Source organism: Arachis hypogaea, chromosome 14, assembly GCF_003086295.3.
Source record: "Arachis hypogaea cultivar Tifrunner chromosome 14, arahy.Tifrunner.gnm2.J5K5, whole genome shotgun sequence".
NCBI classification, from domain to species: domain Eukaryota; kingdom Viridiplantae; phylum Streptophyta; class Magnoliopsida; order Fabales; family Fabaceae; genus Arachis; species Arachis hypogaea.
In genome coordinates, this window is record NC_092049.1 from 81,303,034 (window position 1) to 81,326,767 (window position 23,734).

The following is a 23,734-nucleotide window of genomic DNA, read 5'->3' on the forward strand; positions in this document are numbered from 1 at the left end:
CTTTATAGAGTGTGGGCCAATAGAAGCCACATTGGAGGACCTTGGTGGCTGTTCGCTCACCTCCGAAATGGCCTCCATATTGAGATCCATGGCAATGCCATAAGATTCTCTGTGCTTCCTCTCTGGGGACACACCTACGGATAATTCCGTCTGCACATCTCTTAAAGAGATAGGGCTCATCCCACAAGTAGTACTTTGCATCAGTAATTAGTTTCTTTTTTTGTATTCTATTGTACTCCTTGGGTATGAACCTTGCAGCTTTATAGTTTGCAATATCGGCAAACCATGGTGCTTCCTGAATGGCAAATAGATGCTCATCAGGGAATGTCTCAGAGATCTCAAGGAAGGGGAGGGACGTCCCTTCCACTGGCTCTATCCGGGACAGGTGATCAGCTACTTGGTTCTCTGTCCCTTTTCTGTCTCTTATTTCTATATCAAACTCTTGCAGAAGCAATACCCATCTGATGAGCCTGGGTTTTGAATCCTACTTTGTGAGTAGATACTTAAGAGCAGCATGGTCAGTGTACACAATCACCTTTGATCCTACTAAGTAGGATCTGAACTTGTCAATGGCGTAAACCACTGCAAGTAATTCCTTTTCTGTGGTTGTGTAATTTTTCTGGGCATCATTTAAAACGCGACTGGTATAATAAATGACATGCAGAAGCTTGTCATGCCTCTGTCCCAATACTGCACCAATGGCATGATCACTGGCATCACACATTAACTCAAATGGCAATGTCCAGTCTGGTGCAGAAATGACTGGTGCTGTGACCAGCTTAGCTTTCAGCGTTTCAAACGCCTGCAGGCATGCTGTGTCAAACACAAATGGCGTGTCAGCAGCTAGCAGATTGCTTAGAGATTTTGCGATTTTTGAAAAATCCTTTATAAACCTCCTATAGAATCCTGCATGCCCCAGAAAGCTTCTGATTGCCTTAACATTGGCAGGTGGTGGTAATTTTTCAATTACCTCTATTTTTGCTTGATCTACCTCTATTCCCTTGTTTGAGATTTTATGCCCAAGAACAATTCCTTCAGTCACCATGAAGTGACACTTTTCCCAGTTTAAAACTAGGTTGGTTTCTTGGCATCTTTTCAGAACAAGTTTCAGGTGATCAAGACAGGAGCTGAATGAGTCTCCATATACTGAGAAGTCATCCATGAAGACTTCCAGAAATTTTTCCACCATATCAGAGAAAATAGAGAGCATGCATCTCTGGAAGGTTGCAGGTGCATTGCATAGCCCAAAGGGCATCCTTCTATAAGCAAACACTCCGGATGGACATGTGAATGCTATTTTCTCTTGATCCTGGGGATCTACTGCAATCTGGTTATAGCCTGAGTAGCCATCCAAAAAGCAGTAATAATCATGACCTGCTAGTCTCTCTAGCATCTGGTCTATGAATGGTAAAGGAAAATGATCCTTTCTGGTGGCTGTATTGAGCCTTCTGTAGTCAATACACATGCGCCACCCTGTAACTGTTCTTGTAGGAACCAGTTCATTTTTTTCATTATGAATCACTGTCATGCCTCCCTTTTTTGGGACGACTTGAACAGGGCTCACCCAGGGGCTATCAGAAATGGGATAAATAATCCCAGCCTCTAGTAATTTGGTGACCTCTTTCTGCACCACTTCCTTCATGGCTAGATTTAGCCGCCTCTGTGGTTGAACCACTGGTTTGGCATTATCCTCCAGTAGGATTTTGTGCATGCATCTAGCTGGGCTTATGCCCTTAAGGTCACCTATAGACCACCCAAGAGCTGTCTTGTGTGTCCTTAGCACTTGAATAAGTGCTTCCTCTTCCTGTGAATTTAAAGCAGAGCTTATGATCACTGGAAAGGTGTCACCTTCTCCTAGAAATGCATATTTCAAGGATGGTGGCAGTGGCTTGAGCTCTGGTTTAGGAGGTTTTTCCTCTTTCAGAAGAAAGTTCAGAGGCTCTTTCATGTCCCCTGAATCCTCCAAATCAGGCTGAACATCTTTAAAGATGTCTTCCAACTCTGATTCGAGACTCTCAGCCATGTTGATCTCATCTACCAAAGAGTCAATAAGGTCAACTTTCATGCAGTCTGTTGATGTGTCTGGATGCTGCATGGCTTTGACAGCGTTCAACTTGAACTCGTCATCGTTGACTCTCAGGGTTATTTCCCCCTGTTGGACGTCAATGAGGGATCGTCCAGTTGCTAGGAAGGGTCTTCCTAGAATGAGAGTGGCACTCTTGTACTCCTCCATTTCCAGCACAACAAAGTCAGTGGGAAAGGCGAATGGCCCAACTCTGACAATCATGTCCTCAATCACGCCTGATGGGTATTTAGTGGAACCATCAGCAAGTTGGAGACATATCCGGGTTGGTTTAACTTCTTCAGTTAAGCCAAGCTTCCTGATAGTGGATGCAGGTATTAGGTTGATGCTTGCCCCAAGATCGCATAAAGCTGTCTTGGTGCAATCACCTTCTAATATGCATGGTATCAGAAAAACTCCCAGGGTCTTTAAGCTTTTCAGGAAAGCTTTTCAGAATGACTGCACTGCATTCTTCAGTGAGGAGAACTCTTTCTGTTTCTCTCCACTCCTTTTTATGACTCAAGATCTCTTTCATGAACTTGGCATAAGAAGGTATTTGCTCAAGTGCCTCTGTAAATGGAATCTTTATTTCAAGAGTCCTTAGATAATCTGCAAAGCGAGCAAATTGCTTATCCTGCTCCTCTTTCCGGAGTTTTTGAGGATAAGGTATCTTGGCTTTATATTCCTCAACCTTAGTGGTTAAAGAAGCCTTTTTAGAGGGGTTGTTGTCAGCACTTGTGTGTGTCTGATCCCTCATTGGCAATTGAATGCCAGAGTCAGAAGCTGGAGTGACATTAGACGCCAGCTCGCTGTCTGTTCCTGGCGCCTGAACGCCAAAAATGTGCCCCTGTTGGGCGTTCAACGCTGGATTCTGCCCCATTTGGGCGTTCAACGCCAGATTCTTGCCCATTTCTGGCGTTGAACGCCAATCCTGCCTTGTTTCTGGTGCTGAACGCCAGTTTTGGGCATGGTCTGGGCGTTCAGCGCCAGCCTTCCACCCATTTTCTGGCGTTTTAGTGCCAGAATTATTTTTCCCTGGGCTCTTACTGTCCTCAGGGGAATCTTTGGTGGGTTGCTCATTTCTTGAATTTTTGATGCCTTGAGGTGGGGTATTTAATGTTTTTCCACTTCTTAATTGAACTGCTTGGCATTCTTCTGCTATTTGCTTTGATAGCTGCTGCTTTGTTTGCTTAAACTATTCTTCCATATGTATATTAGCTATCCTTGTCTCCTGTAACCTGTCTTTGAATTCAGCTAGCTGCTTTGTTAGAAAATCTAATTGCTGATTGAATTCAGCAGCTTGTTTTACAGTACTGAATTCAGCAGTTACTGTTTTAACCTCTTCATTCATGGAAGGGTTGCTGCTTAGATACAGATGCTGATTCCTGGCAACTGTATCAATGAGCTCTTGAGCTTCTTCAATTGTCTTTCTCATATGGATAGATCCACCAGCTGAGTAATCTAAAGACATCTGAGCTCCTTCTGCAAGCCCATAGTAGAAGATGTCTAACTGAACCCACTCTAAAAACATTTCAGAGGGGCATTTTCGTAGCATCTCTCTGTATCTCTCCCAGGCATCATAAAGAGATTCATTATCTCCTTGTTTAAAGCCTTGGATGTCCAGCCTTAGCTGTGTCATCCTTTTTGGAGGGAAATATTGATTCAGGAATTTTTCTGTCAGCTGTTTCCATGTTCTTATGCTGGCCTTAGGTTGGTTATTTAACCACCTCTTAGCTTGATCTTTTACAGCAAATGGAAACAGTAATAGTCTGTAGACATCCTGATCTATTTCCTTATCATGTACTGTGTCAGCAATTTGTAAAAATTGTGCCAGAAACTCTGTAGGTTCTTCCTGTGGAAGACCGGAATACTGGCAACTTTGCTACACCATGATAATGAGCTGAGGATTCAACTCAAAGCTACTAACTCCAATGGAGGGTATGCATATGCTACTCCCATACGAAGCAGTAGAGGGGTTAGAATATGACCCCAAAGTTCTCCTGGACTGTCCATCTCCACTTATGTCCATGATGGATATATGGATATAACTTGGACTGATTTATCTTTTTATTTATTTTATTTTATAAGAAGTAAATACTTAAATAAAATAAATAAAAAGAATTTGAATTTTGAAATAATAAAAAAATTTTTTTTCGTAAAAAAATTAAAAATAATTAGTTAAAAAAAAAAACAGAAATTTTTGAAAAAGAGGGAAGATATTTTCGAAAATTAGAGAGAGGGAGAGTTAGTTAGGTAGTTTTGAAAAAGTTAAGAAACAAACAAAAAGTTAGTTAGTTAGTTGAAACAAATTTTGAAAAGATAAGAAGTTAGGAAGTTAGAAGAGATATTTTGAAAAGATATTTTTGAATTTAGTGAGGAGAGAGAAAAACAATAAGATAGCACAAGATTTAAAATTTTTAGATCTAATGCTCCTTGTTTTCGAAAAATTTGGAGGGAAAACACCAAGGAACACCAAACTTAAAAATTTTAAGATCAAGACACAAGGAAAACTCAAGAACACTTTGAAGACTCACAAGAACACAAGAACATGAAGACAGAACACCAAACTTAAAATTTTTAGAAAACCAAACCAAAATTTTCAAAAACCAAAGGGAAATCAACAAGAAAACATCAAACTTTAAGTTTGGCACAAAATTTAAGAGAGAAAATATTATTTATGAAAAAGAAGGTTTTAAAAAGAATATAAAAGACTCTAACCCAATTACCAAGAACACAGATTAACGCTCTAGCCAAATGAGTTATGGGACCTTCAAAAATTTTAAGAAAGATTATTATTTTTGAAAACACCAAACTTAAAGTTTGGCACAGGATTTAATAGAAAAATTATTTTTGAAAAAGGTTTTTTTTTTTTAAAAATATGATAGCCAATTATCATGAACATAAACACCACGTTCTAATTAACTGAGCTATAAATTTAAAGTGTTTTAACAAGGGATAACTAATAAAAGACTCTAAACCAAAAAAAGAGAAATTTTTTTTTTTCGTAATCTAAGCAACAAAATAATCCGTCAGTTGTTCAAACACGAACAATCCCCGGCAACGGCGCCAAAAACTTGGTGCACGAATTGTGAATCACACTTTTCACAACGCGTACCACTAACCAGCAAGTGCACTGGGTCGTCCAAGTAATACCTTACGTGAGTAAGGGTCGAATCCCACGGAGATTGTTGGTTTGAAGCAATCTATGGTTATCTTGTAAATCTTAGTCAGGAAGTAAATTATGTTTATCAGTTGAATTGTGAATAACCAGTAGAGCATAAATTAAAAGTTACTTGTTGTGCAGTAATGGAGAATATGTTGGAGTTTTGGAGATGTTTTGTCCTCTGAATCTCTGCTTTCCTCTGTCTTCTGATTCACGCACGCACGTCCTCCTATGGCAAGCTGTGTGTTGGTGGATCACCGTTGTCAATGGCTACCTTCCATCCTTCCAGTGAAAACTACGCTCACGCGCTCTGTCACAGCACGGCTAATCACCGGTTGGTTCTCGATCCGGTTGGAATAGGATTTACTATCCTTTTGCGTCTGTCACTAACGCCCAGCCTTCAGGAGTTTGAAGCTCGTCACAGTCATTCAATCCTTGAATCCTACTCGGAATACCACAGACAAGGTTTAGACTTTCCGGATTCTCATGAATGCCGCCATCAGTTCTAGCTTATACCACGGAGATTCTGATTAAGGAATCTAAGAGATACTCATTCAATCGTATATAGAACGGAGGTGGTTGTCAGGCACACGTTCATGATTTGAGGAAGGTGATGAGTGTCACAGCTCATCACCATCATCACAGTTAAGCGCGAATGAACATCTTAGATAGGCACAAGCGTGTTTGAATGGAAAACAGAAATACTTGCATTAATTCATCGAGACACAGCAGAGCTCCTCACCCCCAACAATGGGGTTTAGAGACTCATGCCGTCAGAAAATACAAAGTTTAGATCTGAAATGTCATGAGATACAAAATAAGTCTCTAAAAGTTGTTTAAATACTAAACTAGTAGCCTAGGGTTACAAAATATGAGTGGACTATGATGGATGATGCAGAGGTCCACTTCTGGGGCCCACTTGGTGTGTGCTGGGGCTGAGATTTGAGTGAGTCACGTGCAGAGGCCATTTGTGGAGTTGAACGCCAGTTTTTATGCCAGTTTGGGCGTTCAACTCCAGTTTTTGATCCTTTTCTGGCGCTGGACGCCAGAATTGGGCAGAGAACTGGCGTTGAACGCCAGTTTACGTCGTCTATCCTCGTGCAAAGTATGGACTATTATATATTGCTGGAAAGCCCTGGATGTCTAATTTCCAATGCAATTGGAAGCATGCCATTTCGAGTTCTGTAGCTCCAGAAAATTCAATTTGAGTGCAGGGAGGTCAGAATCCAACAGCATTAGCAGTCCTTTTTCAGCCTGAATCAGATTTTTGCTCAGCTCCTTCAATTTCAGCCAGAAAAATACCTGAAATTACAGAAAAACACACAACTCATAGTAAAGTCCAGAAATATGAATTTTTCCTAAAAACTACTAGAAATAGACTAAAAACTAACTAAAACATACTCTAAACTATATGAAATTATCCCCAAAAAGCGTATAAAATATCCGCTCATCATAAATCATTAAGAATATAACTGAGAGCGCAAAAACGTCCCTTTATTCGAGAGCTTGACTCTTGTAGTTCTTTGATTTTCGTCAACCAAAATCTTCTGTATCCCTAATAGGGTTGAATCACAACTCCACTGTGGAAAAAGAGCTACGGAGGCAAGTTTGATGTGTTGGAGACCAAAATCTTGAAGTTATTTTTTATATTTGAGTGTGACACTTATTAAATGCTAAAACTCATAAAATAGTATCTATGGTTTTAATCTCATTTATCTAAATCAAAAGTAATAATGACTTATTTATTTCAACATTTATGACGATAAATGAGATCACTTTTATATAAGTCATTTAATGTGAAATTACTTAATTTATGATTATAATTAATATATGTATTTCTCATAAATATATTAAGAAATAATAATTTCCTAACAATCTTCCACTTGAGCTATACGTATATGTTAGCTATACGTATATATTTTCTGAGATAATCACATCTTATAAATTTTATGCGTACATCTGAATATTATTTCTTTGATTACTTTAATAATCTGGTATGTCTCATATATTAGTTATGAAATTACCACAGCTTTTATCACATTAGTGTCGCAACGAAACCACGATGATCGCCATACTAAAATACACAACCATATAGATCAAATTTGGATGAGAAAACTCAGAAATTACATGCAAAAATGATCTCATACATGCCTATTTTCAACTGGTCCAACTTGAATAAAAATTCTATTTTATTCGGTGACAGACTCAGATGAAACGGCAACGGCAATGCCTGGGCTCATAACGACGGTGACTAAGTAATGAGTCTGTAGAAGAGGAAGATAAGAACTTAACAGACTCATAATGAGAGAGAGAGAGAGAGAGAGAGAAATTTACCTAGAAAAAAAGGGACTCGGTAAGAGAAAAGTGGCGACAGGATCAACAGCGACGATAACGGGATAAGTAGCGATGCTAACATGAGCTGTGAAGGAAGATGAGAGCTGTGAGATTTTTTGTGAAGAAGTCGAGAAGAAGAAGACTTTGGGTGAGGATGACTGAGTTTTTCTTGCATGGCTATAGAGTATGGATTGAAGCTGTGAATCACTGAATCTGTGATGTGAGGTAAATCCTAATTCCTAAAAGTGTTTATATGTATATATCTGGAGTGTGTACACCCTAAATCTAACTATGCCCTATCCTGAGCAAAATCTGCCCCAACTCAGGTCAAGTTATTACCCTCCCCAACCAGGTATGGACGAGTCGGGTACCTGTGTATTTGGGTACTCCTGAAAGGTATATATAGCTACATATTGATACTCCATTTATTAAGAGTTTATCACCAACCAATGGATTGCTACACACAAGACGAGATTCTAACTCCTAATAGTTGTTTAAGCAGACGAGTGAGATGATCACTCAACAAACTCAAATTAATTAAGACAAATACTAATTATTTTTAATATTTTAATGTTAAAAATCCTGAGCGTTTGATTTTAATTATAACTTTGTAAAATATTTATAATAATAATAATTACTATATACATGTTATTTAATTTTTTATTTAAATTTTTTTATATAATTTTATGTAGGGATGGATCTAGAAATATTCTCATGGGGCCAATAACATATATAATATTAAAAGATTATGCAAAAAATGATATAATATAAGATGTATTACAAAAATATACCGATAGAGAATATATTTTAAAGTACAAAAAATATGTGTGTACTTTTTACTAACGAAGTGGTCGATTCTTTGTATCATAAAATTCATCGATAATAGAATCTGTGTTAAATTTTTCAACAATTTTATTTTCAATATAATTAAAAGAAATTAGCAAGATATTCATCTTTCATTTTATTTTTGAGTTATTCTTCACAATATTCATAGCTGAAAAAAATCTCTCAATTGTAGCAGTTGAAACAGAGAGAATTAATACCAAATGAATCAAGAAGGACGGTCACAAGAAGAAAAAGATTCTACTTTATGGGATTTGAAAATTTTTATTTAAGTAAAAAGTATTAGAAATAATATATTTTTCAATTTTTGTCAATATTATTACTTACTTTTTAGATCAGTAACTGCCATTAGATCAGTAACTGCCACATTCATTTCTCCTTGAAAGAACTGAGCATGAAAAGCAGATTCCAACTGATTCCATGTTGTTATCGAATTTGGTTTGAGATTCAAAAACCAAGTAAATGCATTCTTCGTTAACGAAGAAGGAAAGAACTTCATTTTCAAAGTGTCATCATTAGCTAAGTTCGCAATCTCAACCAAATATCAAGCAACATGTTCAGTAGTCGATTCTCCAACTTCACCAGCAAACTTTGTGACTATTTTTGGATTTTTTACCCCTCTTGGCACTTCAGCCATTTGAACCACTTGGAGGAAAGCAGACACAAAGTGTGGTTGGTTCATAAAACTGACATTCAATCCAACTCGATTCAACACCTCCTCCACAATTCTGGTAACTTGATAACGTTCTCCACCACGATTAGCCCGTAATCGAGCCAGAACTTCCTCTGCATTTTGCCCACGAGGAATAACATAAGGATTCCCTCCATTAAAAACATTATTTTCATTTTGAAATTCATTTCCAAATCCTTCATTGTTTCCTCTGACATTATGCCCTTCACCCTCATCATAATCCACAATTCGAGCAATCCGTTCGACTTGTCTAGCAAGACGTTTGAATTTCGATTTGTGATCAGCCATCATAGGGTTCAGAATTATGGTCATTTGTTAAGTCAATAAATTGACTAAGTCATGATGATTTTCCTCCACTTGTTGTCGATATACTACCATTGAATTAGCATCATTCGAAGTAGAGCCCACATTATAATCACGAGAATACTCAGAATGTTGTTGTGGGTTTTGAGTGTTATTCACTCCACTTGTATTCCCAAAATGAATAGACAGAACAAAACCACTTATTGGAGGGGTATAACCAGGAGGAAGACCATACAGAGGCCAACCAGCGGTTAGTGGAGGCTGATACGGTGGCAAGGTGCCACGTGGACGAATATTACGTCCCATGTTTCCAGTTTGGATAGTCATGACTGCTATACTTTCAGTCCCGATTGCGGCTTTCAAACGTGAATTCACATCCGCTTGCTACATAGACACTGGTATACTATCATTGGTGGATGAAACACCATTCACATTTGACATTTCATCAGCCATGTGAATGATCTTTCTACTTTGTAATCGCATACACTGGATAACTCCACAAAATACTTGTTTGACACACTTCGATTTAAAAACTGACCCACCGGGCGTGCCAATTTGTTTTGTCAATTTTTAGCAAATCGATGGTGGTTTGATATCTAGTGGTCTAGGAGCAAAACCTACTCCTCTTTGCAGGTACCAGTTTTCTAGAAGTGCATCAAAGTGTTTTCGATTAGAGTGGGTTTATAAATAAGAATAAATTAAACTTTATGAATTAAAAAAAAATAAGAGAAATAAAGTTTTTGGAAAGAGAAATAGAAAAAATGAAAATGGGTTTGCATTGAATTTAAAAGAAAGCAATAAAACACCTTTGATTGAATCAAAGGACTTCAACTTGAAAATTAACAATACAAAAATGTAAATTAGACGATGAAGATAAAGAATACTTGGAAAATAAATTTACTTGAAATGTAAAGTTTACAGAAAGATAAATTGAAAGAATGAAAAGATAGAAGGAACCCTACAAAAAAATTACTCAATTGCAGACTCAGGAATTCCCTGGGATGTGAGTGTGCTTGAGTGTTTTCTGAGTAAAAGTTCCAACCTTTATTCGCTAAGACTTCCTAATACTTATAATCTACTTTAGGTAACTTCCAATTAATTACAATTAATTTCAAAATTACAGCTTTGAATGTGTTTTCCTTGGTAACCGTTCCCGCCTAAACGTTTCCCATGATTTTCTCGCGTGATGGAGGCCTTTAACTGTTCCACTACCATAACTGTTCGATTCACTTATTCGAATATCCTATTCGATTAATGGATCAATCAAAGTCCAATCCGCGTTGAACACACGCTTACGCACGCATCTTCTCGATAAAATGTCTCTGCCTTCCTCTGAACCAACTTACCTTTATCGAAAATATTTTCCGATCAATAAATTGCCCCCTTGGATTAATGTGTTTACTTTCGATAACACTATCAGAAGCTGAACCACTTAATCCAAATTTAATTTTCAAATTCATAAATCAGTAATAATTGCCATTTAAACTGCCCATTAATACTGACCCACTCGACACGTCTCCCGAGACTTGCGCTTTCTCTCGCCACCACTTCATCTTCCTCACGAAGTTACCTCTATTTGCATCCCTTTCGCAGTAACAGCTACAGTAACACTTTAAATTCATCATCCTCACCTTGTTCAAATCTTTCGGAACTCATTGCCCTTTGAATCCTCCTTACATCAAAAACTTCCTTACAAAATCTTCAATCTTTCGTTTCCTTCTCCTCTATTCAACAATGGCCAGTTCCTCCTCTCATGTTGCTACCCAAGACAAGGGTAAAGGCCATGCAGAAGCAACACCAGCTCTACCAGCCCTCCGCATATTGAATCAAGTCAATGATGAAGTAATTGATGATCCTCAATTGTAGATTAATTATACCATAATATTAATCCCCTTCACAGTATGAAAATACTCATTGCTTCCTCGGACCAATCGAATCCTTGGAAAAGGCCAACAGAAAACTCCCTTTTTGGGGAAGATTTGTTGATTTACTAGGCTTTCAATATTTCCCAATTCATCAATCAAAAACATTTCAAGAATAATCTAAAGACTAACCCTCGAGGGAACGATTTCTCAGCCTGGTATCAACGCCTTGAACCCCACAAAGAGTTCTGAATGGGGGTCTATAGCAATATAGGAACTACTAAGGCTCTCTCATTTCTCACTTACAATACTCCCTTGGATGATTGGGGCTGTGACTTACTTTTGGAACAGTGGATGTAGCTGCTATTATAGGGCTCCCAATAAACTCTCCAGACTGTGTCCTCCACATGCAGCCTGAGCACTAATACAATGTTACCTTATCTAGTTCTTATAGCGACTTCATTGCTAACAACATGGGTGAAGAAGGCACTGACATTTCAAATGATGAACACATAGTCTTTTTGTTCTATTGGCTAAACGCCATCCTATTTTGTACCCGAAGTGTTCAAATGTCAAAGCTCTTTCTACCTTTGGCTGCTCTGCTTCATGAAAAAGAAGTTCTCAATTTGGCCAAACTTCTTCTAGGGCATATTTTTGAAGAACTTGGCCATTTCGTTCATTGTCTCCGAAACAACAGTATGATCAGTACTGGTGGCCTTCTTTGGCTTCTCCAACTATGGCTCAATGCCATTTTCGAAAAATTTATGACGAAGCCTAGAAGTGGTGGCACTGATAAACAGCACATCGAAGGTTTTTGATTGGCTGATTACAAGCCCAACTTCCCAAATACACAATCGGATGAAGACCGATTCTAGGCTGTTTTTCTCTCTTCCATTTTTGCAAAGATTTTGACAATGAGGATCTCGATTTTGCTCCTTTCTTGCATCGAAACCGTGGTCCTGTGTGACTTGATCGCTTACTTTTCCCTAATGATACAGAGGTGAGTGAACTAGCTAATCGGAACTGGGCAAATCTGCTAGCTATTCAGGCAATCCATATTGGGTTACCCCAGCATAAAAAAGAAAAGCTCAAAGTGACCTTATACGCCCCTCATTATACAACCAGGAAACTAAGATTTTCACAGGCAATTCTAGCCCCCTTTCCTTGGAACAACAAGCCACTTTGCCAAATTACTCTATCTTCTCAGCGTGACTTTGATTTCCTCATCACCACAAATCACCAACACAAGGATCATTTCAATTACCTTGTTTATGACTGTAGCTCTTATATCACTAAGTCTTGTCTCGAATGGTGGACTACTTATTACTCTAGGTACAATCGTACTTTTGAAGTAATTCAACAATCCACCATTCGAATAGACCCTGCTGCTAAGGGTTCTCCCAAAAAATCACAAAAAACAAAAAACTGATGCTACAGCCTCTTCTCGACAACCTCCACAAAAAAGTCGAAAAACTCCTACCAAGACTTTTAGAAAGGTAACCATTATCACTTACTACCTTACCATGTACTTTAAACTAACCTCTTTTGATAATCCAAATCTTTATATGAACATTTAATTTTTTAGAGGATACAGCTGACTCAAATCCTGGCCCTCGATTAGTCCGAAAACCAAGACATATCCTGGTAATGTAATCATCTCTATATATGTCTTACTTAAGTTAAAACAACTTTTAACTCATAATTGTATACCTTTCATATTCAGCCTACCACTGCTGCACATTCAATTACATCTTCTGTTGCACCTGATCAACTGCTCCTGCAACAACAACTTGACCTAGGACATTCTACATCCTATGATTTGATCCAAGCCACAGAATCAACTCAACCACTCAATGCTGCCTTTCCACCTTCTCATATAAAATAAGTAGTTGATCTAACAAAAGATCCTCCACAGCATTCTCCCACACAAACTCAAATACTTGAATCAACTTCATCCAACAACCAGACTGTCCTTTCCGCAGAGAACCAGGTGGCTCCAGATTCTAACTCCGCCTCTTAAATTACTGAAATAACAAATTCAGACTCGTCTCGATCCAGAGTATTAGAAACGCTTCCAAAACCGCCTAGTCCTGCCCAACATGCTGATTTTCAAACTTCTCCTGGGCAAAGGTCTGACACACTAGATGCTTCCACCACTCATACAAGTGCTACATTGGCCAGTCTGATCTCTGTTCTAGATCAAGTTATCCAAGAAGATGAAGTCCCTATACCAGTGCCAACACTCCCAAGACCTGCTACATCAAGACCTTCATTCGAACTGAGTGTTGACACTCGAGAATAGCTTCGGTCACTCATAAAGCTCTTGGATCATCCTCCTGCTATGTGGGTTAATGATACAATTCTTAACCAAATCTTATCTGATCTTTTGAATTCCTCCTTTGAGCTCCCAGCTACCTTACCACACTTTAACTCGATTCAAGAGTTCAAACAACTACTCAATGAAAGCGTAGCTTTTCAGTTTCAACTCCAGGAAACAGAGACAGAAGATGCGAATGTCAAATCTAATATAGAAAGTTGTATTGCAGCCTCTCGACCAGTTCAGGCCTCTCGTGAAGAATTCGATTTGAGGATTGCTCATGCTATTTCTATTCAAGCTTTTTATGACAAAGAAGAAACAAAAATTGAAGCGAAATTGGCTCAAATCAATGAAAAGCTAGCTAGAATACGTCAAAGACGAGCTATCATAGCCAAACCTCTAGCTACTGCCCAACAAGAACAACAACATCTCATGCAGGAGCTTGTTTCAATTGAGACTAAACGAGAAGAATATGAAAAACAACTCGAAAAGGTCCAATTTGACAAATTCAAACAAGCTGAAGCACTTTCTACTCTGGACAGTAGGAGGGCAAAGCTACGCTCCGATTTGACAAAACTATTAGCACCTTGAATTTTTTAAATTTCTCTTTGTATGACCATCTTTTATCTTTTCCAGACTTATGCATGTTGAACTACTAATTCTGCCAACAATAATATTGCTTCAAATATTTTCCATTAATCGAGTTAATTACTCTTTCTGACTCGATATCTTTAATCTGATAAGCATTTCCAGAATATGTCCCTATCACTTGAAAAGGGCCTTCCCAAACATGGGACCATTTACCAAGAAATTTTGATTTCTTTTCTATTGGAAAAATAACTTTCAAAACTAATTCGCCTATATCAAAAGATTTTTCTTTGATTTGACGATTATAACTTCGAGCAATACTTTCTTTTTGTCGAATCACATTATCGAGTGCCAGGATTCGTTCTGAGTCTAATTCATTTAACTCATCAAACATTGCATTCCAGTAATCATCAACTGGTAAATCATTCTGTTTTGATACTCTTAAAGTATTTAAATTTATTTCCAATGGCAGCACTACATCATGACCATATACCAATTTATATGGCGATGTACCTGTCGAACCTCTTGGTGAGTTTCGATAAGCCCACAATACTTGTCTTAAAGTCCCATGCCACGTTCGAGGCTTATTCCCAATATTATTTTTGATCAAACCTATAAAGATGAAGTAACCATGTTAATATTCCTCGAAGTTGCAAAATTCTTAATTCGCTGACCAGTGAACATAGTACCTTGATCAGTACTCAATGTTTGAGGAATTCCAAATTGATTGACAATATGTTCTTCAATAAAATCTATTATTTCACTTTGACTCACTTCTATCAGGGTAATTGTTTCAACCCACTTTGTGAAATAATCTATTGCTACCAAAATAAACTTGTATTTTTTTTATGAAGGAGGGTGAATCAATCCAATTAAATCCAAAGCCCAACCCCTAAATGGCCATGGCTTTATTATTGAATGTAACTCTGATGCTGGAATTTGCTGAATCGAGCCATGTTTCGGCATTCTTGACATTCCTTGGCATATTCGATGCAATTTTTTATCATGGATGGCCAATATACATGATTGCGATATAACACCCATTTCATTTTCTTTCCAGCCTGATGGGAACCGCATATCCCATTGTGAACCTCACCCAACGTAATATTTTGGTCATCTTATCCTAAGCATCTCAATAAACTCCCCATCGATCCCTTTCTTATACAACTCATCAGTCATTAAAACAAAATTTATTGCTCGCAATTTCATCTTTCTATCGACTGGAATATTATGATCCTTCAAATATTGAGCAATAAGCTTTCTCCAATTAGTATCTTCCCATTCGTCCATACACAAAACCTCTCTTTCACTTGCAGGTACTAAAATCTGATGATTACTGGCCAATCTCTTAAGAGTTCTTGGACCGATTTTATACCTCGAAGCAATTTGGGCTAATTCATTAGTCATTTCATTATGAATCCTTGGAATGTGAACCAAAGAAACTTTTTGAAAAGAGTTTCACAACTCCCAAGCAGTTGTCAAATACTTCTGCAACCTCCCATTATTACATTTAAATTCTTTCGATAACTGTTTCAAAACCAACTGAGAATCCCCTAATATCTGAACTTCCGAAACTCCTTTATTAACTAACATTTCGAGGCCCAAAATCAAAGCTTCGTACTCTACCTCATTATTCAAACAAGGATATTTTATTTCGAATAGAAATTTCGACAGAATTCCCTCTGGTGAAACAATTAAAATTCCAACTCCTGCGCCCTCTTTATGTTTCGATCCATCAAAATATAATTTCTAATAATTGACCTCTACATCAATTACATTTGCCCCCTGGTCATTTAGATCTTTCGAATTATCCACAAGAAAATCTGCAATGACCTATCCTTTTACAGCATTGGCTGGGACATATTGCAAATCAAACTTTGTTAATGCCAGCATCCATTTCCCTAGTCGCCCACGTAACATTGGAAAACTCAACATATATTTAATTCGATCGGTTTGTGCGATGACTTTTACCGATTTAGCCACCATATAACACTTTAATTTCATACAAGCATGGTATAGAGACAAACACAATTTTGGACATGTCATCTTCCACAATGAAGATCTGGTTATATCCTGAATAATCGTCCATAAAACTTAGGATCTCATTTCCTGCTGCAGAATCAATTAACATGTCTACAATTGGCATAAAATTATTCATCCTTTAGAGTAGCATTATTCAAATCTCGAAAATCAATGCATACTCTCAACTTCCCATTTTTCTTCATCACTAGAACGATATTCAAAACCCATTCAACATAGCATGCAGTTCAAATAAACCTTTCCTTAATCAGGCGTTCTATTTCTTCTTTAATTTTTTTATTGATTTCTGGAGCAAAACGTCTTGGAGTTTGCTTAACCAGTCTAGCATCCGGTTTTATTGTCAATCGATGTTCCACCAATGAACGATCGAGGCCAGGCATTTCATGATAACCCCATGCAAAGCAATCCTTAAACTCGTGTAACAGATTAAGGAGTTCAGTTCGAAAAGGATCAACAAGATCTTTACATATATATGTAATTCGAACATCATCGAGAGTCCCTAGATTAACCACTTCTAAGGGATCTTGGGATTCAAACCCTTTATAATGATCGTCATCTTTCATCAAATATTTCTCAAAACCTAATGGTTCTAGAACATCATAAATGCAATCAAAAGTGAAATTAATAATATCATTAGAAATAGAAGAAACTTAATCAAATATTTCATTACCATTACTTTGATTTTCTACACAATGAGCCTCTGCTATCAAATCAGCAGTCTGATTTACATCATTGTTATTCACTCCACTTGTATTTCCAAAACGAATAGGCGGAACAAAACCACCTATTGGAGGGGTATAACCAGGAAAACGACCATACAGAGGCCAACTAGCAGTTAGTGGAGGCTGATACGGTGGCAAGGTGCCACGTGGACGAATATTACGTCCCATGTTTCCAGTTTGGATAGTCGTGACTGCAATACTTTCAGTCCCGATTGTGGCTTCCGAACGTGAATTCACGTCCGCTTGCTGCGTAGACACTGGTATGCTATCATTGGTGGATGAACCACAATTCACATTTGACATTTCATCAGCCATGTGAATGATCTTTCAACTTCGTAATCACATACACTGGATAACACCACAAAATACTTATTTGACACACTTTGATTTAAAAACTGTCCCACCGGGCGTGCCAATTTATTTTGTCAATTTTTAGCAAATCAATGGTGGTTCAATATCTAGTGGTCTAGGAGCAAAACCTGCTCCTCTTTGCAGGTACCAGTTTTCTAGAAGTGCATCAAAGTGTCTTCGATTAGAGTGGGTTTATAAATAAGAATAAATTAAACTTTATGAATTAAAAAGAAATAAGAGAAATAAGGTTTTTCGAAAGAGAAATAGAAAAAATGAAAATGGGTTTGCATTGAATTTAAAAGAAAGTAATAAAACGCCTTTGACTGGATCAAAGGACTTCAACTTGGAAATTAACAATACAAAAATGTAAATTGGACAATGAAGATAAAGAATACTTGGAAAATAATTTTACTTAAAATGTAAAGTTTACAGAAAGATAAATTAAAAGAATGAAAAGATGGAAGGAACCCTACAGAAAAGTTACTCGATTGCAGACTCAGGAATTCCCTGGGATGTGAGTGTGTTTGAGTGTTTTCTGAGTAAAAGTTCCAACCTTTATTCACTAAGACTTCCTAATATTTATAATCTACTTTAGGTAACTTCCAATTAATTATAATTAATTACAAAATTACTGCTTTGAATGTGTTTTCCTTGATAACCGTTTCCGCCTAAACATTTTCCATGATTTCCTCGCGTGATGGAGGCCTTTAACTTTTCCACTACCATAACTATTCAATTCACTTATTCGAATATCCTATTCGATTAGGCCTATTCGATTAATGGATCAATTCAAGTCTAATCCACGTCGAACACTTTCAATCTCACACTTATGTACGCATCTTTTCGATAAATTGTCTCTACCTTCCTCCGAACTAACTTACCTATATCGAAAATATTTTTCGATCAACACTTATAAATATAACACTACTGTATCAAATTTTCAATTGAATCAGTCAATTAGGTAAGTCCGAATTTAATAACTACACCATTACGTAATTGAAACAAGTTTATGCCATTTTTTTTTAAAAAGCAAAATAAAAGAAAGAAGGAAAGAAAAAAGAAGAAAATTCACTATTTGTAATGTTTCTTCCATATCAACGTCATTTGTATTTTTGGTATTTGTCTTTTGTTGGTCATACCCTACCACACTAGTACACTACTAAGTACTAACTAGTAACTAGAGGAAGATATATGGAAAAGGCAACTTTTGTCGTGAAAAAATATGTTAATCTAATAGAAAATAATAATAATAATAATAATAATAATAATAATAATAATAATAATAATAAAATTACATTCATCAAAACAAATTGAAAAGGGCAACTCTTCGGGTGACAAAATATGTTATGTTGGGCCTCCGAAAAGATTGGCTTGAAGCCCCAATTTTTTTGGCAACCCAAAGTTTTGGTAACACCTTATTTCACCTTCAAAGCCAGCTGTCACAATCACCAAGCCCCATGCTGAAGGATTCATTGTAGCTGGGTTGTTGTTGCTAACATCACTTAACAAAAAATTTGAAGATGCAGTAGCAGCAGTTGTAGCAGTTGATGAATCGCCATGACCATTTGGTGCAGAACTTGATGCAACTGAATCACCTAATCCTGAATTATCCCGAGAAACTGCCTCACCTTCTTCTTGAGAAGTGCCATCACTTTCTACTGTGGCCTCAACTTTATTAGATGAATCTCCAAGCCCTGATTCTACGTTTGAAATTGCTGAAGAGTCGTGATCCGGTGCGGCTGAGGCTACGGTACCATCAGTTCCATTATTTCCGTGGTTATTGTTTTTCTTTGGAAGAGGAGGCAACGCTTTCTTATTATCATCCCCGCCGCGTTTTGTATTCTTTTTTGCGTTGTTAATCACTGGCGCTTGTGATGGATCACTCTTAATTGTACAAGGCCATGGTATTGCTACTGTTACATCTTTACATTGGAACTGTTCATAAGATTGGGTCACGGTTATAGTCTTAGCTTTTGCAGCGTTTGCATTACGAGGCTCTTCATATTTCCAAACAAATACTTGAGAATCCTCACTTGCACTGATTATGTATCTTCCATTTGGACTAAATGAAGCTGCAATTTGGCTATTTCCATTTCGAAAACCTGCTTTTAACAATATTTATTAGTTGCACTTTCTATTGGTTAATAGGAAATTAAGAGAAATTACCGAATTAGTCTCTCAACCTTTTTTAGAAGACAGATCATATTTTTTAGAATAAATGTTTTTTCCGATCTTTGACTATTTGTACCAAATAAAAAAGATTTTTTACAATTCAAAAATTCATAATTAATTTCTAATTTTTCAAGTAATTAGTTTAAGTGCTCCTCTAAAGAGTAACTTACTATAGTGTTAGAGTCACTTAAACCAATAACAAGAGCTGTTATTAGAAATTTTTAAATTAGAAAAAATACTTTATTTTTCGAACAAATAGTTGTAGATCAAAAAATATATTTATTTTATATTTTATTATAAGTTTCATTATTTTCGAAATAAAGACTTTAATGTTTTCTATTTTGAGTTACATAAATCAAAGATAAATTAACTATTAAAAAATATGGAGATTGATTTCAATTTTTTAGTATTTAAATCAGTCAATTTTAAATAGAAGAAAAAGACAATCCAAAATATCACCTCTGAACTTGTGAAGGACTTTCGAACAGTCTACTATTCTTATCCTAGAATCGCCTGAAGTAATAAGAATTTCTGATGGGTTTCTTGGGGCAAACTATAATGATAAGTTGCAAGTTAGTTTGCTTTCTTGAAGGGAAAAAAATATTATCCAAAAAAAAGAAAGAAACCATAATTGCTATTTAGTCACATGAAGCAAAGATTTACTTGGAAACCAGTAATCTTTTTAATCTGAGATTTCTTCTTCTGTGTGATGTTAATTGTCCCTGGGTCACTTAACTGGTGATCTGGTAATCATAACGAAACAAGAATTTATTAAGAAATGTGAGACCGTCAAGTAACATAACATGATAAGCCTCAAAATTTCAAAAAAAAAAATCCACATGAAATAGAAATATTAGTAATAATTGATAATTGACAAGAAGAAGAAAAATTAACACCTTGTACTTTGTAAGTGCGGCAATCCCCTTTAATCGTACCAATTATAGCACCCTACAACAATAAAAGATGACAATAATGATCAAAGTTACAACAATAAAAGATGTCAATAATGATCAAAGTTCAAAGAGAATGTAAATTATTTGCCAAGGTAAACGCATAATTGTGAAATCTTATCAAAATCATGACAACATAGTTGTTGAAAGAAAGCTAAAAATGACACCTTAATTGCTTCAATGACTTAATTAGATAACAAAATGCACTAAGATGGAATAAAAACTGTATTGAAAACAATACAAGGAATAAAAATATTATATTTATATAAAAAATCAATCACCATATATTTGTGTATAAATATGTAAATTGTTTAACTAATTTATTTTTAATACATGTTTTATATTTTAATATATATTTTAAAAATAAATAATTTAATACCTAATTTTTTATATACACGTAAGCATAGTGGGGTTAAGAAATAAGCGTACATGGCCATCTGGGGTGTAAGTAATTGCAGTAACCATTTCTTCGATGTCTGTCCAATCCACAACCTGACGTGCAGGGATGTTCCATACTCTAACCTTAGCATCAAGGCAGCCACTAATATAATAATTTTCGTCTATAGGATGGAACTGTACGCAAGTTACTGCCACGCACAATTCGATAAGAATTAATGCAAAAAATATTGACATTATTAAATTGATTAACAAAAGTTAAGAAGTATTCTTACCATAGTCGTTGTGTGCAAAAAACTTCAAGCATGCTTTAGTTTCTAGGTCCCATAATCTCACTGTTTTATCCATCGAAGAGGATAGAAGTAACTGTGGGCAGAGTTTAACAATAAAAAGAGTGATTGACTTTTCTATTTCATTAGATTATATTAAAACTGTCTATAGATTTGTATTACTATTTCAATGTAATATTTCAGTTGATAGAAACTATTAAAGAGTTGGAGAGCTCTATGCCAATGAGGAAAGAAATGTGCAAAAATTAGCCTGTTATATGAAATATTTAGTTGAGAAGATATGATATTATTCCAGAATAGAACAACAGAGGTGGCATACTGTATAGAATTTATTCAATAATTTCAGGAAGTGGAGCGGTGACTAATTCCCATTGTTGTTGATAGATATGTGGAAAAGAACATCGGAATAGCATAGAATTTGTTATTTTCTGTTTGTCTTGTTTGTTTGGTATGTTTACTCTATTTTGGTGTGTTAAGCTATTTCTTTAAAAAAACGAGGTTAGAAAACTCACTTGAGATTTGGACCAGGACAAATCCAAGACTTCATCCAAATGACCGTTAAAAGAGCAATATGGCTTCTCCGAAAGGTTAAAAACAAACTCAGGGACCTGTACCCAATCTGGAATTGAGCTCCCTTTCCCTCTTTTCTTCTTGTCTGGTGGAGCCTCTGTTTGCCCTGGTATAGATGGCGTAAGACCGCATTCTTGTACTTCCCACACATGAATTACTTTATCTTCTCCGCCACTTGCCAAAAACCTTCCATCCAAACTAAACTTTATGATCGAAATCCCTCCTTCATGTGCTTGAAACTCTTGACACAAATGCAATGCCGAAAGCTCCTTCTCTGACTTTCCGATTTGTCGCACTTTCACCCAATCATTCTTCCCTTGTTGTGTTGCTTTCGATTCTGCCGACACTGGTTGTGATAGAATTCCTCCAGCTTCTTTAAGTTCCTTCTCGCCGCCAAAACTTTTACTTGCAGCACCTTTCACATTCTTTATGAATGAAGCTCCCTTTTTCTTACTTAATTTTAAACTTTTTGAAATCGAACTCGATGATAATATCTTTCCTATACCTTCCTTCTTCCCCACCTTGGCTCGCTTCATCATTTCCTTGACAATTTTCGAATGCCCCACACTTTTCTCAAACTCATCCATCGTTAACTGCTTCCCCGTCTGCAAATCACTTAGTTTATTCCACATTCCGTCTTCGCTATATTCCTTCACAATAAATTCCTTCCCGGTATCCAAATTCTTTATCAGAAAGAAAGCTCCCACTCCTGCCCCCGCCGTCGTCGAAGACTTCCGGTTATGATTGGCCACCCTTGCCTTCACTTCCGCAGGATCCTTCAGGACCATTGCGGCAGGGACCATCTTAGCACGAGGCATTACTATCTCCGACGAGGTTCTTGTTAATCGCTGCTTCGAAACCTTACCAATGAACTCCTCTTTCCTTGCTTTCGCCATGGAAATCATCTCAATATCCCCTTCGGAACGTGATCGCACCAAGCAGAACAAAACAGGGGCATGCTTCGTTTCTTGCTCTTCTGAAATGGAAGGAAGGGAAGGAGAGGAACCGACAGCCACTTCTTCTAAGAAACGTGGGGCCCTTGTTGTAGAACGAGGCGGAACAGGAATAGGGATAGGAGCCTTCTTATTCATTTTATCGAGCTTCTTGGTGACAGCACGATCAAGAGCGAAACTGGTGACCTTTAATGAGACTTTGTTTTCATCCAATCCCATGCTTCCAAGTAATCTTCTTCGTCTTTCTGTGATGGATCCTGGTGCAGCCATCCAAATATCGTAATTGGGGGTAGGTTGAATGGAGGCTGTTCTTGTAAACATTCGTGAGAATGTTCGATATTGTGTGGTAGACATGGTTGCGGAGAACGATGTACGGGGGTCTTCGAATTCCTCATCGTCATCGGAGGAAGAAGCCAAGTCACGGTGACAAATCGTGTTGAGGCGGTTAGTGATCTCGAAGAAGTGCTCGTCCTCGTTGTCGTCTTTGAGGCCGGCCCAATTCATCGTCAGCGTTTTCTTGCGTTCCATGGTGGCCGTCGGCGGCTCTAGGAAGTAGCGGTGGATAATTAGAGTGCCAAACCAGTGAATGGAAGTGATTATCGTTTATAATATACTTAATTTTACATTATTTTTTAAAATTCTTTAAAGATGTTTTTCTGCTTCGAGGTTTTGAGGTAAAAAAGTGGAAGAGAGGAAATTTAGGGAAGCAGAAAAGGTTGGTTGGGAGTCATCGTTATGAATTTTGGAGGCAAAGAAACGGTCAACATATTTCTAATTATATCTTTTACTTATAAGCATAGTGCATCGTCTAACCGATTTTTTTTAAATAAATAAAATAAATATTTTATGAAAAAATATGAGCAGACAATATATCTATCGTACAATACATACAATGGGGCTTAATTGAAATTAATGTTAAATTATGGGTAACTAATTAAGTTTAATTTCTTTCTAATTTGAATTTTGAAACAAATTAAATTATGGGTAACTAATTAATTTTGATTTCTTTCTAATTTAAATTTTGAAACAAATTAGGATTACCGTCCATTAAGACGGCGTGAATTCAACTCTCTCCACTAATTCGAGGATCTCGCCGCCCTGCAAGATCACTGACTGCCGTCTGCCTC

At 36.9% G+C, this 23,734-nt stretch overlaps 1 protein-coding gene across 1 annotated transcript; it reads right to left on the reverse strand.

Moving 5' to 3' along the window:
* Positions 1-18,523: 18,523 nt before the first annotated feature.
* Positions 18,524-23,135, reverse strand: LOC112742635 (uncharacterized). Its single transcript, XM_025791872.3, has 7 exons — positions 21,597-23,135; positions 21,070-21,160; positions 20,828-20,985; positions 20,345-20,396; positions 20,112-20,191; positions 19,908-20,001; positions 18,524-19,378 (listed from the first exon to the last, which is right to left on the reverse strand). The coding sequence occupies exons 1-7, from the start codon at positions 23,133-23,135 to the stop codon at positions 18,621-18,623; spliced, it is 2,772 nt and encodes a 923-aa protein (XP_025647657.1). The 3' UTR covers positions 18,524-18,620.
* Positions 23,136-23,734: the final 599 nt, after the last annotated feature.

Excerpts from the sequence above, each read along its gene's own strand:
- LOC112742635 (XM_025791872.3), bottom strand. The coding sequence starts at position 23,135 with ATGGAACGCAAGAAAACGCTGACGATGAATTGGGCCGGCCTCAAAGAC. Across the intron at positions 21,161-21,596 it reads TGTCCTGGTCCAAATCTCAA|TTACTTCTATCCTCTTCGAT; the intron begins GTGAGTTTTCTA and ends CTCTGCCCACAG. Across the intron at positions 20,192-20,344 it reads CCGCACTTACAAAGTACAAG|ATCACCAGTTAAGTGACCCA; the intron begins GTGTTAATTTTT and ends TATGATTACCAG.